Source organism: Anabrus simplex, chromosome 11, assembly GCF_040414725.1.
Source record: "Anabrus simplex isolate iqAnaSimp1 chromosome 11, ASM4041472v1, whole genome shotgun sequence".
Taxonomy (NCBI): domain Eukaryota; kingdom Metazoa; phylum Arthropoda; class Insecta; order Orthoptera; family Tettigoniidae; genus Anabrus; species Anabrus simplex.
In genome coordinates, this window is record NC_090275.1 from 106,032,223 (window position 1) to 106,049,946 (window position 17,724).

The 17,724-nt window shown below is 40.0% G+C and overlaps 1 protein-coding gene across 4 annotated transcripts in view; it reads left to right on the forward strand.

Annotated features, from left to right (window-relative positions):
- Positions 1-9,093: 9,093 nt before the first annotated feature.
- Positions 9,094-17,724, forward strand: part of BTBD9 (BTB (POZ) domain containing 9) — a 154,987-nt gene continuing 146,356 nt past the window's right edge. For 2 of the 4 annotated variants that reach the window (XM_067155401.2, XM_067155402.2), the window contains exons 1-2: positions 9,094-9,235; positions 9,594-9,821. In XM_067155401.2, coding sequence (XP_067011502.2) covers positions 9,637-9,821 — 185 coding nt within the window. In that variant the 5' untranslated portion in view covers positions 9,094-9,235; positions 9,594-9,636. The remainder of the gene's footprint in view (positions 9,236-9,593; positions 9,822-17,724) is intronic. The other 2 variants (XM_067155399.2, XM_067155400.2) reach the window with 1 other exon arrangement.

Consider the following 17,724-nt stretch of genomic DNA (forward strand, 5'->3'; position numbering starts at 1 on the left):
GGACGGGTTCGGGTCTCCAGGTGCAGGTCTTTCTATTTCTCACCCGTAGGCGACCTGCGCGTCGTGATGAGGATGAAATGATGATGAAGACAACACATACATCCAGCCCCCGTGGCATTGGAATTAACCAATTAAGGTTAAAATCCCCGACCCGGCCGTGAATCCAACCCGGGACCCTCTGAACCGAAGGCCAGTACGCTGACCGTTCAGCCAACGAGTCAGACATAATAATAATAATAATAATAATAATAATAATAATAATAATAATAATAATAATAATAATAATAGTAGTAGTAATAATAATAATAATAATAATAATAATAATAATAATAATAATAATAATATAAATTCCTGCTGTTGTTGCTATGATCATATAATTGTTAACAGAATGAATGTTCAAATTACCTAATTTTATCTCACCAATAGGCTGCACAGTTTGTAAAGTAAAGAATTTTAAAAGTGAAAATTATATATATATATATATATATATATATATATGCAGAGTGTACATGCAGATATTAAGCTAGTCGGCAAAGAAAAAATACATCTCACAATATATGCTATGTATTTTTTACCTTATCCTATTAGTTTGCCCATAACTGAGCCAAATATTTCAGGACCTAATGTGTTTTGAACGGCCGTAGCAGGATATGCCGGTTACGTCATTCTGTCCACACGTAGTGGAAGTACAGTAGCAGAGTATAGGGCTTGTTGAAACTGTTTCTTATCGCAGGCCAACACATGTTGTTGTGCACTTCCCCTAAAGGCTTGGCAAGTAGGAGAGGATGATTCACGTGCCAGGCCACTTGCTGTACTCGAAAAACCGGTCTAGGGTACTCTGTGTGAAATGTACACAGAAACCTTACAGTGACCTCTAAGATACGTACCAGCACATACATGCGAATCAAGTACTGTGTAGTTGAGTGTTATTTATTTTAAAGTCAATGGCATTACTCAGTGATCCAAGGTGACAAAATGAAAGGAAATAGTTAATAAGTAAATGAAAAATGAGCGCAACATTTCTGTGCTGTTGTTGCGACAGTCTACGATGAATTTTTGACAATAGACAATTCCATTTGTCTATGCTTATTCATAAACATTTCAGGTCAATGAAGGGACGGTGGACACTGAAAGAAATGGCTGTAAGTATTCAGTCATATTGTTATTAATGAGACAGATTTCAAAAACCGTACTTGCAACCATGCGTGAACATTGCTCGAAGGAAAAATAGCTACTGTGGATTTTTTTTTGCTAGTTGCTTTACGTCGCACCCACACAGATAGGTCTTATAGCGATGATGGGACAGGAAAGGGCTAGGTGTGGGAAGAAAGAGGCCGTGGCCTTAATTAAGGTACAGCCCAGCATTTGCATGGTGTGAAAATGGGAAACCACGGAAAACCATCTTCAGGGCCGCCGACAGTGGAGTTCGAACGTGCTATCTCCCGAATACTGGATACTGGCCGCAGTTAAGCGACTGCAGCTATCGAGCTCGGTCTACTGTGGAATTGCCGCCGGGCATTTCTATAATAATAATAATAATAATAATAATAATAATAATAATAATAATAATAATAATAATAATAATAATAATAATAATAATGTTATTTGCTTTACGTCCCACTAACTACTTTTTAAGGTCTTCGGAGACGCCGAGGTGCCGGAATTTAGTCCCGCAGGAGTTCTTTTACGTGCCAGTAAATCTACCGACACGGGGCTGTCGTATTTGAGCACCTTCAAATACCACCGGACTGAGTCAGGATCGAACCTGCCAAGTTGGGGTTAGAAGGCCAGCGCCTTAACCGTCCGAGCCACTCAGCCCGGCCCGGGCATTTCTAATAGAAGGCTTATTCTTCTTTTTCCTAATCTCTTTACCCTCCAGGGTTGGTTTTCCCTCGGACTCAGCGAGGGACACCACCTCTACCACCTCAAGGGCAGTGTCCTGGAGCGTGAGACATTGGGTCGGGGATACAACTGGGGAGAATGACCAGTACCTCGCCCAGGCGTCCTCACCTTCTATGCTGAACAGGGGCCTTGCGGGGGGATGGGAACATTGGAAGGGATAGACAAGGAAGACGGAAGGAAGCGGCCGTTGCTTTAAGTTTGTTACCATCTCGGCATTTGCCTGGAGAAGTGGGAAACTACGGGAAACCACTTTCAGGGTGGCTGAGGTGGGAATCGAACCACCTCTACTAATTTGACCTCCCGAGGCTTAGTGGATCTCGTTCCAGCCCTCGTACCACTTTTCAAATTTCGTGGCGGAGCTGGGAATGGAACACGGGCCTCCGGAGGGTGGCAGCTAATCACACTAACCACTATACCACAGAGGTGGAAAGAAGGCTAATTACTGGACAGTATGTGCCGATAGGTAATGTAACGGACCCGTTTAATTAAAACTTCCGTAATAATAATGTTACTACTACTACTACTAATATCTTTACGTTACACTAACTAATTTTCACGGTTTTCGGAGACGCTGAAGTGCCAGAATTTTATACCGCAGTACTTTTTTAAATGCAAGTAAATCCACAGACACGAGACTGGCGTATTTCAGCACCTTCAAATACCACCGAACTGAGCCGCCATCGAACCTGCCAAGGTGGGATCAGAAGACCAGCGTTCTATCGTCCGAGCTACGCAGACCGGCATTGGAGCTTAGGGTAAGTTGATCGTGCGGTTAGGGGCGCGCAGCTGTGAGCTTGTATTCTGGTGATAGTGGGTTCGAACTCCACTGTCGGCAGCCGGGAAGATGGTTTTCCGTAGTTTCCCATTTTCACACCAGAGAAATGCTGGGACTGTACCTTTATTAGACTTCGAACGCTTCCTTCCCACTTGTATCCCTTTTTTCTCCCATCGTCGCCCTAAAACCTATTTGTGTCGGTGAGACGTAAAACAATTTGTAAGTACATGTTTCGGTAATTTCGGAGACATGTCTGCAATTATAATATTAATAATAATTCGGACCTGTTAAAAGTTCACTCTTTTCTTTAGTGTTTTCTGACAGATTACGAGCTACGAAGTTTGAGTGGGACGATTAACTTTTATATTCATAATAGTTAGTAATAATAGACTAACACAGTTTTTATAATAATATTGTTAGTGGCTTTTCGACGGATGCAAGCTGACAGCTGCGCGCTCCTAATCGCACGGCCAACTCGCCCAGTAATAATAATAATAATCATAATAATAATAATAATAATAATAATAATAATAAATCTTTACGTGCCAATGGAGACGCGCGGTGTCGGAATTTTGCCCACAGGTACTCTTTAACGTGCCTGTAAATCTACCGATCAGAAGCGGTCGTATTTGAGCACCTTCAAATACCAGCGGACTGAGCCATGATCGAGCCTGCTAAGTTCATGAAACCAGTGCTTGAACCGTCTGAGCCACTCAGCATGGCAACGTTTATTTTGATACGTTTAATAGGCACTGCAAAATCAGCAGTAAGCTAGAAGGCTTTCATTTACATTTAAACATGTTCTTTTCGGTTGGAAGCACGAAAGGAAGGTACGTTTAATTAATTTTTGTTTATAACATGTCCCTTACTGGTATGAAGTAAAACGTTTGATGTGTTTTGGCATTTCAATTCCGATACTACTCACTTGGAAATCCTATCCCATGCATTCTTTCGTTGACGTTATAAACTTTATTTACGTACACGTCAACACGAGATGTTTCTGCATACGGCGAGTTGGACTCCCAAAAGACCATGATATTGAAATCGCACTGTGGAAGAATATTCCACGTAAGCAGTTCGACAAAAGCACTAGACCCGTCACGTGCCGGTTCGGTTGTCTGCTGTTCTTAGCGACGGGGATATGACTGGATGGGTTCCCGCCCCTACATGAAACCGGTCTGTCTGACCTTGACCTGAATAACAGCTGTCAGAGATGCGAATTATCGTCCGTACTAGTACGCGAGTTACTTCGTAGTAGTAGCATCAGTAGTAGTATTTGAATACTCCCAGTATATGAATACCACGAATACCATGATATGCTGCTAGTGTATCGTGTGGCAGAACAGAACACGGGTCGCCCTTCACGAATCTATCGGGAAAGGCTTCGAGCAATTTATATTTTGTTTCTTATTCACTACGAGTTAAAACAGAGGACACTTTGCGTTTTTAAGGGGCGATGACATTAAGACAGCAATCATCATCATCATCATCATCATCATCATCATCATCATCATCATCATCATCATCATCATCGCAGTCGTCGTCGTCATCATCATCATCACGTATAAATATTCAATAAAATACTTGTTTTATATTCATCATTACTGAAATAGGAACTATAAGTTAACATTTAACTTAAGAAGGTTGCCTTGAGTGTTTTGTTAATTTACAAAAGAAAGTTTAACATTTCTTTTAGTGTAAGGCAATCTGTATGTTTTTGTTTTCTAAACTGTTGTACTGTAATGTTTAACATAGGTACATTTTTTGTTCACAGGCGTTTTCGTGTATGTTCGTAAAGCCGTACTTTTCTATTCGAGATAGTCTTGTTACTGTCCACCTGGAATTACGGAGCCCGTACTATATGTTAGTTCATTATTTTTCTACAACAGAGTGTTACTTTTTTTTTTGCTATTTGCTTTACGTCGCACCGACACAGATATGTCTTACGGCGATGATGAGGTAGGAAAAGCCTAGGAATTGGAGGGGAGCGGCCGTGGCCTTTATTAAGGTACAGCCCCGGCATTTGCCTGGTGTGAAAATGGGAAACCACGGAAAACCATCTTCAGGGCTGCCGACAGTGGGGCTCGAACCCACTATCTCCCGAATACTGGATACTGGCCGCACTTAAGCGACTGCAGGTATGGATCTCGGTTGAAAATAATATTGTATTCATACTGAATGAAGAGACTACTGAATTATTATTAACTATTCATGATTAGTATAATTATTGGCTCGTCCGTGGCCCAGACGGTAGCCTCTGATTGTTAAGGAAAATCAATAATATTTAAGGCGTTAACTCCCACTTTACAGTGTTTTGCAAACCATAAAAATTTTCAAATAGGTTGGATTATTGTTTTTTATTTACTTTATTTTACTTTACCCATTATCCATAAATATTTTCCGACCCCGTTGTGTAGGGGTAGCGTGCCTGCCTCTCACCCGGAGGCCCCGGATTCGATTCCCGGCCAGGTCAGGGATTTTTACCTGGACCTGAGGGCTGGTTCGAGGTACACTCAGCCTACGTGATTACAATTGAGGAGCTATCTGGCGGTGAGCTAGTGGCCCCGGTCTAGAAAGCCAAGAATAACGCCGAGAGGATACGTCGTGCTGACCACACGACACCTCGTAATCTGCAGGCCTTCGGGTTGAGCAGCGGTCGCTTGGTAGGCCAAGGCACTTCAAGGGCTGTAGTGCCATGGGGGTTCCTTAAATATTTGTTAAAGGGAAAATATATTTAATTTGACGTATGGGTCCCCAGAAAAGCTAGTTATTATTATTATTATTATTATTATTATTATTATTATTATTATTATTATTATTATTATTATTATTAACAAATACAACGCTCCTGGGAACAGGTGGCAATGGTCACTTACATTAGTGTGATAATAAAGTAAAGTTAAAATATAAATACACTACTACTACTAGTACTACTACTACTACAAGAGTACAACAAGCAATTCCATGGACAGAAAATATTACAAGAAATACTACTAGTTTAACGTTTTAAATCCAGTATCATCATATACCGGTACATAAATATTAACCATGAATCCATTAAATTTCTTCGTATTAAAATTTTACCTTAATCCTCGTCGTCGTCGTCTTCCTCCCCAGAACCAGAAGATTTTGTTAGTTGTATACAAATCTTCTCATTGTCAAAAATGGACTGAATGTTCTTGTAGCTATTTTCTATTTTCTCCACGTGACTGATGTAATTTCTCCACTTTTCAGGTGTCACGAGCATACAGGCTTCCCTCAGTGATTGAATAATTTATTCCAATGGTTTCTTTCCTAGATTGTGTGATGCGGTCCTCCTTTTTATCTCCGCCCGCAGCATCTCAATGGGATTAAAATATAGTGCTATGGCGGTATGCGCAAGACTGTCCATAACTGGCTGCCAATTGGTCTACAACATACTTCTTTCTTTCTTTCTCCAATAGGCGTGTTCTCCAAAATAATTTCGAGGAGTACTTGTATTATACGAACAGGATGAGGGACAGGAATATTTGTATCGATCATATATTGAAGGATTCGATCTTTTTTTCCAGGATTGATTGGGTTTAGCGTTAAATACACGGCTGTGGTAGGAGGCATTATCCATAACTATTTCAGATGGTCATTCTAAGCGTCGTAGTATCTTCACTTTACCTTAGTAACACAGATTCTTGTCGCTTCCGATGCTAAATTATTTGAATTTTTACCAGTTATAACACCGCCATTTCCTAAAACCCCTCGTAAGAAATTTTTAATGTTCTTCACCAAACCACAGTTTGTTTTCATAATTTAACACCTCTGCCAATCACATTTTGTCACGTTGAGTTGGAGTTCTTGGTGAAGAAGAAGAAGAAGGTCCAGGCAGCTGATTTAATTCCGCTTCGTTACACCGTGATTCTTTATTTACCCTCGACCGGAAGAATACCGACATATTACTGCTCTTGCGCTAAACTGATAAGTTATAAATATTACAAATATTAGTTATTTCATATCGTACTATTAATAATGCTCACTAGGTCAGTGCACTGCACTCGGCATGAAGAAAGAGTCAAGACTGAAGAGAGTGATTTGGCAACCTCTCCACACCAAGCAAGGATCACATGGAGCTCATTAACTCAGCAGGGTGCAGGGTGGGATTTACAGCTGGCTTCCAGGTCGCTTCCAAGAACTGAGGTCGTCATGTTTTGTCCCCAACTCTCTATACCGGGTGTGCGCCGGACCGTTGCCTACGAGATATTCAAGGCCGGGAAATACTGCACGCTAGACTCGGCCTCGAGATACTTCCGACTACCGCCACTAGAGTTCTCTTTACTGAGCTGTCTCGCCCGCTCATTGCAATACATTCCAATATGGAAAACTATAAAAATTCATTAAAAATAGTAATTTCTGAAGGCAGCAAATAGACATGAGATAGGAGATAGACCAAGAGCAATTGTTTAACTTATTTTCTACAACGTATTTCTTACACTATGCTTAAACGAAATAAGTAATTCACGAAAGAAGCAAGGAAATCTGATAGCGAGTTTGTCACTTCACACCGATTTCTTGCCTCAGAGTATCCGATAAACGGATCGAGATGCGGTCATAAATAACATTGGGTTTAATCGCCCTTTCACCAATTATCAGCGATCCATTCTTTTCCTCCGCACATCTGATATTTTGACATTCGTATTGAAGCCGCTATTTGGTGACCTTGGTGAGCGATGTTATGCCCGTTCCGCGATTAGAAAATCCTGTGTAATTTTTTAGCGTCTTCTGATACGGTAGAGTTAGGCAGTGCGAGGATCACAGAAATCTGTAACTGGTAAGTGCTTTCCTAAGACAGAGGACGCAAATATTTAGCGTCGTTTCACCGTATTTGTCTTTTTTTTTCTTCCCGTAAAATTAAATTTGTGTCCGCCTCTGTGGTGTAGTGGTTAGTGTGATTAGCTGTCCTCCCCGGAGGTCCGGGTTCGATTCCCGACCCTGTCACGAAGTTTGAAAAGTGGTACGAGGGCTGGAAAGGGGTCTACTCAGCTTCGGGAGGTCAACTGAGTAGAGGTGGGTTCGATTTCCACCTCAGCCATCCTTGAAGTGGTTTTCCGTGGTTTCCCACTTCTCCTGCAGGCAAATGCCGGGATGGTACCTAACTTAAGACCACGGCCGTTTCCTTCCCTCTTCCCTGCCTATCCTTTCCAATCTTCCCATCCCCCACAAGCCCCTTGTTTGACATAGCAGGTGAGGCCGCCTGGGCGAGGTACTGGTCATCCTACTCAGTTGTATCCACCAACCCAAAGTTTCACGCTCCAGGACACTGCCCTTGAGGCGGTAGACGTGAGATTCCTCCTTGAGTCCGAGGGGAAAACCGACCCTGGAGGGCAAACGGATGAAGAAAGGAGAAGAACATTAAATTTGTTCTACCAGGAATAAAGCCTTTAAATGACAAATTTTAGCATTCATTTCAATTTGGTTTGCTTCTTTGTCAAGTTCAGATACCTTAAAACTTTTTTTTCTGATTTCATTACCCGTATCCTACTTCACAATTTACAGATTGTTTTCTATAATCTGGTATTTAATTTTCTCATCTGTATATTTATAGATTTAACCGAGATACTTGTAGCCTTACCTTGATATAGGAACGAGACTTGATTTCCTTTTTCGTTTGTGGCTGACGCTTGAAGATATGGTATGTTCATCGTTATCTGAATCGGGACTTTTACTAAATTTTGATGGCAATACATCATTTTTGGGAGCTGGACGCTTCCTGCGTTTGACATTTTATTGTTTGTGAAAAGGATATACAATGTAAACAGAAGGAACTTTGACGGATGTGCTTACACTGAAATCTGTTTTATGAGAAGAATTGCTAGGAACTTAAATAAATCCTGGTATTTCACCTTGCCAAGAAATAGCTTGCTTCCATTTCTCCCTTAAAGCGCACTCGGAAGGGAAACTATGGAACGTCAATTTTCATGCTTTTTAGTGTCATACATAATACAGAGAGTACACAACAGTGTACCTTCTTATCAACCTCACAGACACTCACCGACAGAAACAATATTCACAATAAATTGCACAAAATCAACACAGCATCACAATTACTCCGCATATCACAATGTTAAAGTCCGCCAAGAACAGAACGGAAACTTGACATCTAGCGGTTAAACCGTGAACACAGCGATAGCTATGTCCCGGCCTTGTATATCTCGTAGGCAACGGCCGGACACCAAGCACACCTGCAGAAATTGCCACAATAGTCACAATTTAGCTAGAATACTAACAGACATGTTAGTCCACGATTCTCAAAATGTTCAACACTTGTATTGGACTGTTCTAAGTTCGCCCAACCTGAGTTTAGAACAGTCTAGAGGCGTTCCTAGAGTTTTGATACGATTGTGGTCAGAATGTATTTTATTCTCTGAATTTTGTATAGAGTTTCTTTGTAGAAAGAGTGTGTGCTTCGTTTATGTCATGCAGCTGCTTTACGCTTTCATTCATGTAATTCAGAACGCGCTCAGTGTGCTGTTCAATAATAGCCATGGCGAATGTTTCCTTCCGATGAGTTTATCTGTCAACTTTGAGGTATAATTACTGTATTTACGTAGTAGTTATGGACATGTAGCTAAAGCAACGTTCTTATAGTGCCGACGAATCTTCTAGAAACTAAATTTCGTTCAATCAACTTTTAGTTCGATTGTGTCTGTAGAATATTGTCATAACCCGTCCTCCTACGGGGCAGCAATTGTGCTGTCATAATATCATGCTGCGCCTGTGTTTTAAGCGGTGTTTTTATTTTACTGTGGTTTTTACTTACGCGAATGGCTAGTTATGATTTTAGCCATATTTAATAATTTTCTGCGTTGTGTAAATCGTTGGTCATGTTCCACATTTTCTTTAGTGGCACTGTTTATAGGGCCTGTTCTTTTTGTTTTATTTTCAGAACAAATTCTGAAGCCTTTATTTCAGTGTGAAGAGAAGTAACAATGAGCAGTCACCATCATCTTGGACCTAATGCACCAAATGGAGAAATTGATCATATAAATTTTCTGTCTGAACATATTGGGGCATTGTATCTGAATGACGAGTACAGTGATGTTATCCTTACTGTTGATGGACAGCGGTTTCATGGACATAAAGTCATCTTGGCGGCTCGGAGCGAATATTTTCGGTGAGTGACAACATTGTTAGTTTGTAGCTACATATATTTTATTTGTTAACATGCAAATGGTCAGCAGAATTGTTGACAAACACACTAAATTTCCTCAATGCAAAGAGTTGTACGGTATGTCATATTAGTGTTGAATTTTGTGTCATTGGTAAAATTTAGCTTAGGATTTATGACAGACAACTGGAAGACAGAATATTAAAAATTATTATACAGTGAAGCATTATTAAGTTAAGGTATGGAGCTTCCATACTGTACATGATTTATGTTATGCAAGAGTTTGTCTTCACATGCAAGGAAACAAGATTCAGACAGCGAGGACTGCAGGCACTTGTATGGGTCTTCCGACAATCAGCAGCATCTGATTTTGTTTCCATGCATTTTGCAAGTAAAATAAATAACTCTCGTGGAACAGTCCTAGAATACATTTTTTGCTATTAATTTATTGCCTTCTATTTATGATTGAATAAGTCTGATATTGGCTGGCTGATTAATCTACCTTCCCTTAATGCAACATTGTCAACACAGGTTGAGAATTATATTTATAGACTGTTGCTTGTATGCGGTGAACTGACAGAACACCCCTTACTTGTTGCAATCTTCTGTTGTGTATGTAAAGGAAAGTTTTGTTAAACAATTATTTTCTTACTAGACATTTTTTGTGTAGGCCTAGGCTACATAAGTACTCTGGACTTTATTATTATTATTATTATTATTATTATTATTATTATTATTATAATCTTATGACTTCAGTTACTTTGTACTGGCATTTTGTTTTGATGCTGTTTTGGCTGCTTGGGTTATGTAGAGCATATCTACGAAATGTCACTGTAATATTTGTCCCTAATGGAACAGTATAATCCCTAATTATTTGTGATTTTATAATTGTGGGTTTATAAATGTAAAATAAATGTGCATTTAATGGCTGGTATTTTAATTTGCATAGAGTATGGAATTTGTGACCAGTTAAAGCAGAACAGTAAAAGACTCGTAGGGCATTTTTGAATTTAAATTGAATATTTTTTATAAAATTATTTATGTAAAACGCTAGAGCCCGGATTTCCATGCAAATGCATGTTTTTAAATAAGCTGGTTACAATTCTCAAACTTCGCAAATATTCGTTTTATGGTTTTACGATTCCAAATAACCGTTCTTTTCCGTGCATGTTTGCATGTTTTGGCCTTTTTAGGCATAATGCATATTTTGAAGATTTTGGATTTAATAGTGAATATTTGGACATTTAATATTGCATAATATGACTTTTCTTGTGACTTTGGTGCATATATAATGCTAACTTGCATGATAGTGCCTTTTAGGAATGTTGGTTTACAGAATTTGGGGCCTTTTTTCCACGTTATACAGAATGTCTATTACTGAGAAACTGAGAGAATGTATTCCTGGCATCCTACATGACAACCAGAATTAGTACATAATCCAGTTAACCAAATGCGTTCTTATCTGCTGCTTGAGTAAACATTGACGTAAGCCGGAAGGCCCCACGTCGATCTGTGTAATTTTTGGGACTAAATTGTCCCAGTTATACATTGTTATAAATCGAACCATAAATTGTGCATTACTCATTGACGGCTCATTCTTTCGTCTGTGTTAGACGAACAAAATAAAACTTGTATCGCATTTCTGTGACGCCGCGTTACTGAGCTAGCAGCTGGTTTTGCGCAGAACCCTCTTCCGTTCTTATCCTGGATTTTCCTACCGGGAACTGTCACTAGTCACTTTGTTATCGCAGCAGGCAATCAATGCCAGTTATTGAGGAGATACAAATGTGTCTGCCATCATTCCACGGAGAAGTATAACTGCGGCAGCTAGATATAAGTTGGAAAAAGTGATCCGTTCAAATCCTGATTTTGATTCGTCAAGATTATATAAGACGTATTGTAGTGAAAATGTAAAAGACGTACAATTTGACCTCACTTTTTGTGACGTAGAACTTCTGTGCTCAAGGATGTGCTGACAGATAAATGGACGAGCTTAAATCAAGGCAATTTGGAGAAATTAGTTGTTGTACAAATGTTTCAAAAGGAAGTGAATTTTGATTGTGCATATTTCCAGTTTATCGTGCATGTTTTGCTATATGATAGTGCATGAATGCATGCATATTTTGAGATTTGATAGTGCATGGAAATCGGGCTCTACTAATTATAATTTGTGTGTTTGAATATCACAAGACTTCAAGTTGGTGCTAAGTTCTGGAACTGTTCTGGAAAATCACACTAAATAAACAGCACACTTAATTTCGTGTGGCTATTTCTAGCCGAGTGCAGCCCTTGTAAGGCAGACCCTCCGATGAGGGTGTGCGGCATCTGCCATGTGTAGGTAACTGCGTATTATTGTGATGGAGGATAGTGTTATGTGTGGTGTGTGAGTTGCAGGGATGTTGGGGACAGCACAAACACCCAGCCCCCGGGCCATTGGAATTAACCAATGAAGGTTAAAATCCCCGACCCGGCCGGGAATCGAACCCAGGACCCTCTGAACCGAAGGCCAGTACGCTGACCATTCAGCCAACGAGTCGGACAACAGCACACTAATCTAACCTTATGATGTTGATCTTGTAGATCAATAATCAACTAACTTTGTTGTAGGGTAGGGATCAAACCTTGAGCAGCTGTTCCATATGAGGATCAAACTAAACACTAATGGGAATGAGTAGTTAAACAGTAGATTAGTCATTTAATTAAGTGCTTGGTGGACTGGAAATATCAGAATAAGGAAAAATATATTGGTTTATATCACAAGAATTTCATGTGATAGAAAATGCCTTGTGTTGAAAGTATAAACTAAGTCATGAAAAAGAATATTTGGTGAAGTGGGGACCATCGTTTGGTTCTCCAGAGGTTAGTATGATATTTCACTACTGCACAAAGTTGGGGAGGCATGAAAGTAGCATGCCTAAAAACAGGGTTCTCAGTATTGAGCTATTTGCAGTCGCTAGAGAAATCCCTGCCAATCTGGGGAAAGATTGTGTAATAGCAATAATAAAAATAAAAATAACTTTGACTTGAAACAGTTAAAGGTTCAAGTTGCAGTTCAGCACATAAAAGTCGTTGTCCTGCCTACTGGATTACTCCACATTGTATTCTGAATGGTGTTAATGTTGACAAAGCACAGTGTTTTGGAAAGTAATAACTTAAGTTTGGTATTAATTCAGCCTGGTCGACATCATATTTCTAATGTTACAAGTAAGTGGAAATTAATGAAATTTTACTTGGAGAGCGTCTCAGGAGAGATGTGTCCATTGCAATGTCCAGGAATCCACCATCCCGCCCCAAGAAGCAAATTTACTTTTACTAGCAGTTTCCCGCTGGCTCCGCCCGCAGTGTATGGTGTTGTTCGTTACTATCCTCACGGATGTATTTGCAAAGTTCCGATTTAATGAAATAAAGCACATGATCTGCTGCGGTAATAGATTGTAATATTATGTCAACAAAACACTTGAAAATACATCACACAAAGAAATTGAATTAAACGTTCCTTGGAACAACACTACGCACTGAATTGTTGAAAAGTCCTTGAAAGATCTTCGTCATGGAGACAAATGTACTCATAACTTTTCTCAGAATCTAGCAATTTAAGTACTATCTGCGCACTTTTTAGCGATAGATTTACACCCTAGTGCTGAAGCGGTCGACCTCGGCAATCTTCGAGATTCGTACTGGCAATCTTTGAAACACATACTATGAATCACTGTGCGACATCTGGCGTACACTTTACGTACTAGTACTGTTGTTATTAACACAGCAAAGCCAAACTATAGAATTCACTCTAGGAATAAGATTCGCATCGAGAAATGTTATATAATGTGTGTGTGACACAGTTGTTGGCTTAAAATAACAAAGGTTCAGAAAATTCATATCGATCGATCATATTATCGATTCAGTTCAGATTTAATTTCCATTCAGTTGGCAGTGCTAACGGAACTGGAAGTTCTCCCTCCTTACTCCTCAAACCCGTACACAAATCTATCGCTAAAATGTGCGCAGATACTAGTTATTACCTCAAAAGAAAGCACTTGATCCACTGAGTGTTTTTAGACCAAAACGAACTGCGTACCTCAATTAGAATGAAAGATTTAATTGCTTCAATGAGAAAAAAATGTTGAAGAAATGGGACGTCAAATTGAATGTGCACTCATAACTTTCCTCAGAATCAACCAGTTTGAATAATTAAGAGCTGAAATGAAAAATCTTGATCCACTGAGTGTTCTTAGGTCAAAACGAACTCCGTACCTCAATTAGAGCCAAAGATATGATAGCTTCAAAGAGACAAAAAATTGAAAAAATCAATTAATTTAAGGAAGGCGAAAGTTAAGTGATTTATAGTGCCTGATGACAAATCTGTGCATGAATACCTTTCAGTTTTTAAAAAAAATGAAGGAAATCGACCGGATAGAATGGCCGTACTGACTGACTTTAGTTTTCATCAATTTTTTTAATATATAGATAACCTAATGAAGAGTATTACACGCCATTTTCATTTCTGAAGTAGCTATTTGCATTCCTATTGGCCGATGTAGTGGCATGTGATGTCGTTCCCATAGACAATGTTAATCATGGTACCAACACCAGCACAATAAAAGCACAAGAAAATGTAACGTTGCTTGTCCCTATATCACAGGTCTGATCCAGATCCTATCCTGATCGTCCACATGGCAAGAACCACTCCAGACCTATGGTCTATAATGTAACAATAATCACCACTACCAGCTATCAAAGCACGACTTACTCATTAGTTCCTTAGTACAGAGGTTGGCAGCTGAGCACCGCTTGACAACATCCTTCCTGAGAAGGCCGGGAGCGTGTAAACAAATGACAGTCGTTACGTGTGTGTGAAAGTCTTGTCAACCGGGCTGAAGTAATGATTTAAGTTCAGCACGGTTTATACTAGACTAACTATATTTTGTTACAGAAGTAAATTGCTGATGGATACAGTGAACGATAAACATGGAGATTATAATCATGATGTGTCAGAATGGAAAAACATAGTGTTGTAGGTGGTACTGCTTGATAATGGCTCAGCCAGTCATGTCAAAATATATATATATTTTTAACTCCCCTTCTGGAAGGCTGAACCAGCTTCAACGTTTCAATCTTCTGACACCCAGACATCCAGTGCTTATCCTTCATTAGTCCTTTGATTAATGTTTGCAGGCATCTCAGTCGACAAGTATTCGAGAAGAGTGTCCCCAGGCGAAAGAACCTCTCATACAGAATGATGTCTCACATCAGTGTGCTTAGTCCGAGAGTGGAAAACATGATTTCCAGCATGTTTCTGAGCGCCAGTGTTATTATACACGCTGTTAATGCCTGTCTCCCTTGCTAGTCGTTGCAAGTGCGTTGCCTCTTGAAGCTGCACCCAATGCCATATATTCGGCCTTCGTTGAGGACAGTGCTACTCTCCGTTGTTTTCTGGATTCCCAAGATATGACTTCGCCTACATTGTAAAGGCAAAGCCAGTGCATGATCTGTTATCGTTGATGCATGCAGCTTAATCGGCATCTACATATCCAGTTAAATTACTTATATTACTTCCAAAATTGATTCCCACATCAGAAGAACCCTTCAGGTGCCTCAGTACCCTTTTTGCTGCTTGCCAGTGTTCTTTTCCAGAAGAATCCTTTTATTGGCTTAACACACTCACTGCAGGAGAGATGTCTGGATGCAGTTGATAGGTACATAAGAGTACCTATCAGCTGTCTGTAGAGGAGCTCTCTCACCATCCTCGGACCACGTACTTGATCTTGACAGTTTAACTCCAGCTTCAGTTGATGTGGCCATGGACTTGAAATCAGATATTTGAAAGCAAACTAAGATGTTCAGAACGTAACCCTTCTATTTCAAGGTGATACTCGATTCATTTAGAGAAAACTCGATCCTAAGACAGTACTTTGTCTTCTAGGTTTTTAGACGTCAAACGACTTTTGTGAAAATTTGCATCCCTCAGCAATTTCTGTCAAGTTCTATGACAAAACTAAAATGTCATCAACATAATGATCAGCATCTGCACCCGTTACACAGATGCTTGAATCTCTGGATGTTGATTTGACACCAAGCTTTAGTAGTTGCTCGTTCAAGCGTCGTTGCCAACAGCAGCTAACCTGCTTCAAGCCATACAGAGCCTTTTTAATATGGCACACACAATCCCTGTTCAGAATCTTCAGCATCCTCTCAGCTTCATCTTATGATCTCGGACGTTGCATGGCTTTTCCTATTTGATGAATTGGAAGATTTTCCTGGTGTAATTTGGTACCTCCACAAAGAATTCCTCTTCGAAAATTCCACTTAAATACGCAGTTCCTGCAATGAACTGTCGACCATACATTCCATGATGAGCAGCGAGCACAATAGTCATTCGTATTGAGCTGAGTCGTGTTACTCGCGCAAACATTTCAGTATAATCCATACCTGGTCTCTGAGAGAAACACCTGGCCACAGCTGTAGTCTTCCTTCGTATGATCACTCTTTGTTTTTCCTAGTTTTCTAAGAACTACACAACTTCCAGTTGTCCTGTTTTCTGGGCGGTCTACAAGATCCCAGATCTTGTTTTTTAGGATAGATAAATTCATCTGCTATCGCCAGCATCCAATTCCTTTTTTTCTCTGGGTCTGAAAATGCCATTTGAATTGGGACCTCGGTCAGACATACCGAATCAGTTTGTCCTCAGCCATGTTCCTAGTAGAGCTGAGGTCTGTCTTGTGTTTGAAAATGAATTGTTTTCATCTCTCTGGAGCATGTCAAAATTGTTGTATTTCTGGTTCATTTTCAAAACTGAGAAATTCCTCTTCTGAACTGTCTGAATCATTTTCAGTGCTTTCCGTACGTTCTGTGCGCCTAGGAGTTATATTTACATTGATGAAAGAATGAACCTGCTTTGGCTCCTTGTTGGAATGATTGTTATTGAAGTAAATGAAATGTCGTATGGCTTTTAGTGCTGGGATACCCCAGGACGGGTTCGGCTCGCCAAGTGCAGGTCTTTCTATTTGACTCCCGTAGGTGACCTGCGCGTCGTGATGAGGATGAAATGATGATGAAGACAACACATACACCCAGCCCCCATGCCATCGGAATTAACCAATTAAGGTTGAAATCCCCGATCCGGCCGGGAATCGAACCCGGGACCCTCTGAACCGAAGGTCAGTACGCTGACCGTTCAGCCAACAACTCGGGCGTTATTGAAGTGCTGTTGTTGGATAAATACGTTTGTGCACTGCCTTCAGAAAAATCATGATCGTATGTTTGCTTTTTTCTATCTCTTCTCAAGAAACTTAAAATCATGCAAGATTTCCACTTTTCGTTCTTGTGGTATCCAAATTCTGAAACCTTTGGACTGCTCCATATATCTGAGAAATATGCCCTTTTTGCCACAGAGGTCGAATTTTTCTAAGTTTGGTGATCAGTTTAGGCAATAGGTTTCACATCCATATTTTTCAAATTTATGAACATTTGGAAACTTTCCAGTCCAGGCTTCATAAGAAGTTCGTCCATCCATTTTACTTGTAGACCACCTGTTCCTAATGTAATTCGCTGTTGCAGCAGTCTGGACTGCATTAATAAACATCTGGCCATCTCAAGCGTACGGTTTTTTCGTTCTGATGCTCCATTTTGTTCCAGGTTACGCAGAATCGTCGGGCATCATATGAGCCTGGAGTTTATCAACAGTGCGTCAAATTGGGAATTCACGTATTCCGTACCTTTATCAGATTGTAAAATTTTTACCTTCATGTTTTTCTGCGTTTCCAGACTTTTTCTGAAGTCCTGAAACTCATTAAAGACCTCATTTTTCTGACGAAGAAACTTCACTTTACACCATCCTGTCTCATCGTTGTCAAATGTGTCAAAGTAACACGCATTTCCATTCAAGGGCTACAAATATCAAGAGTGAACCAAC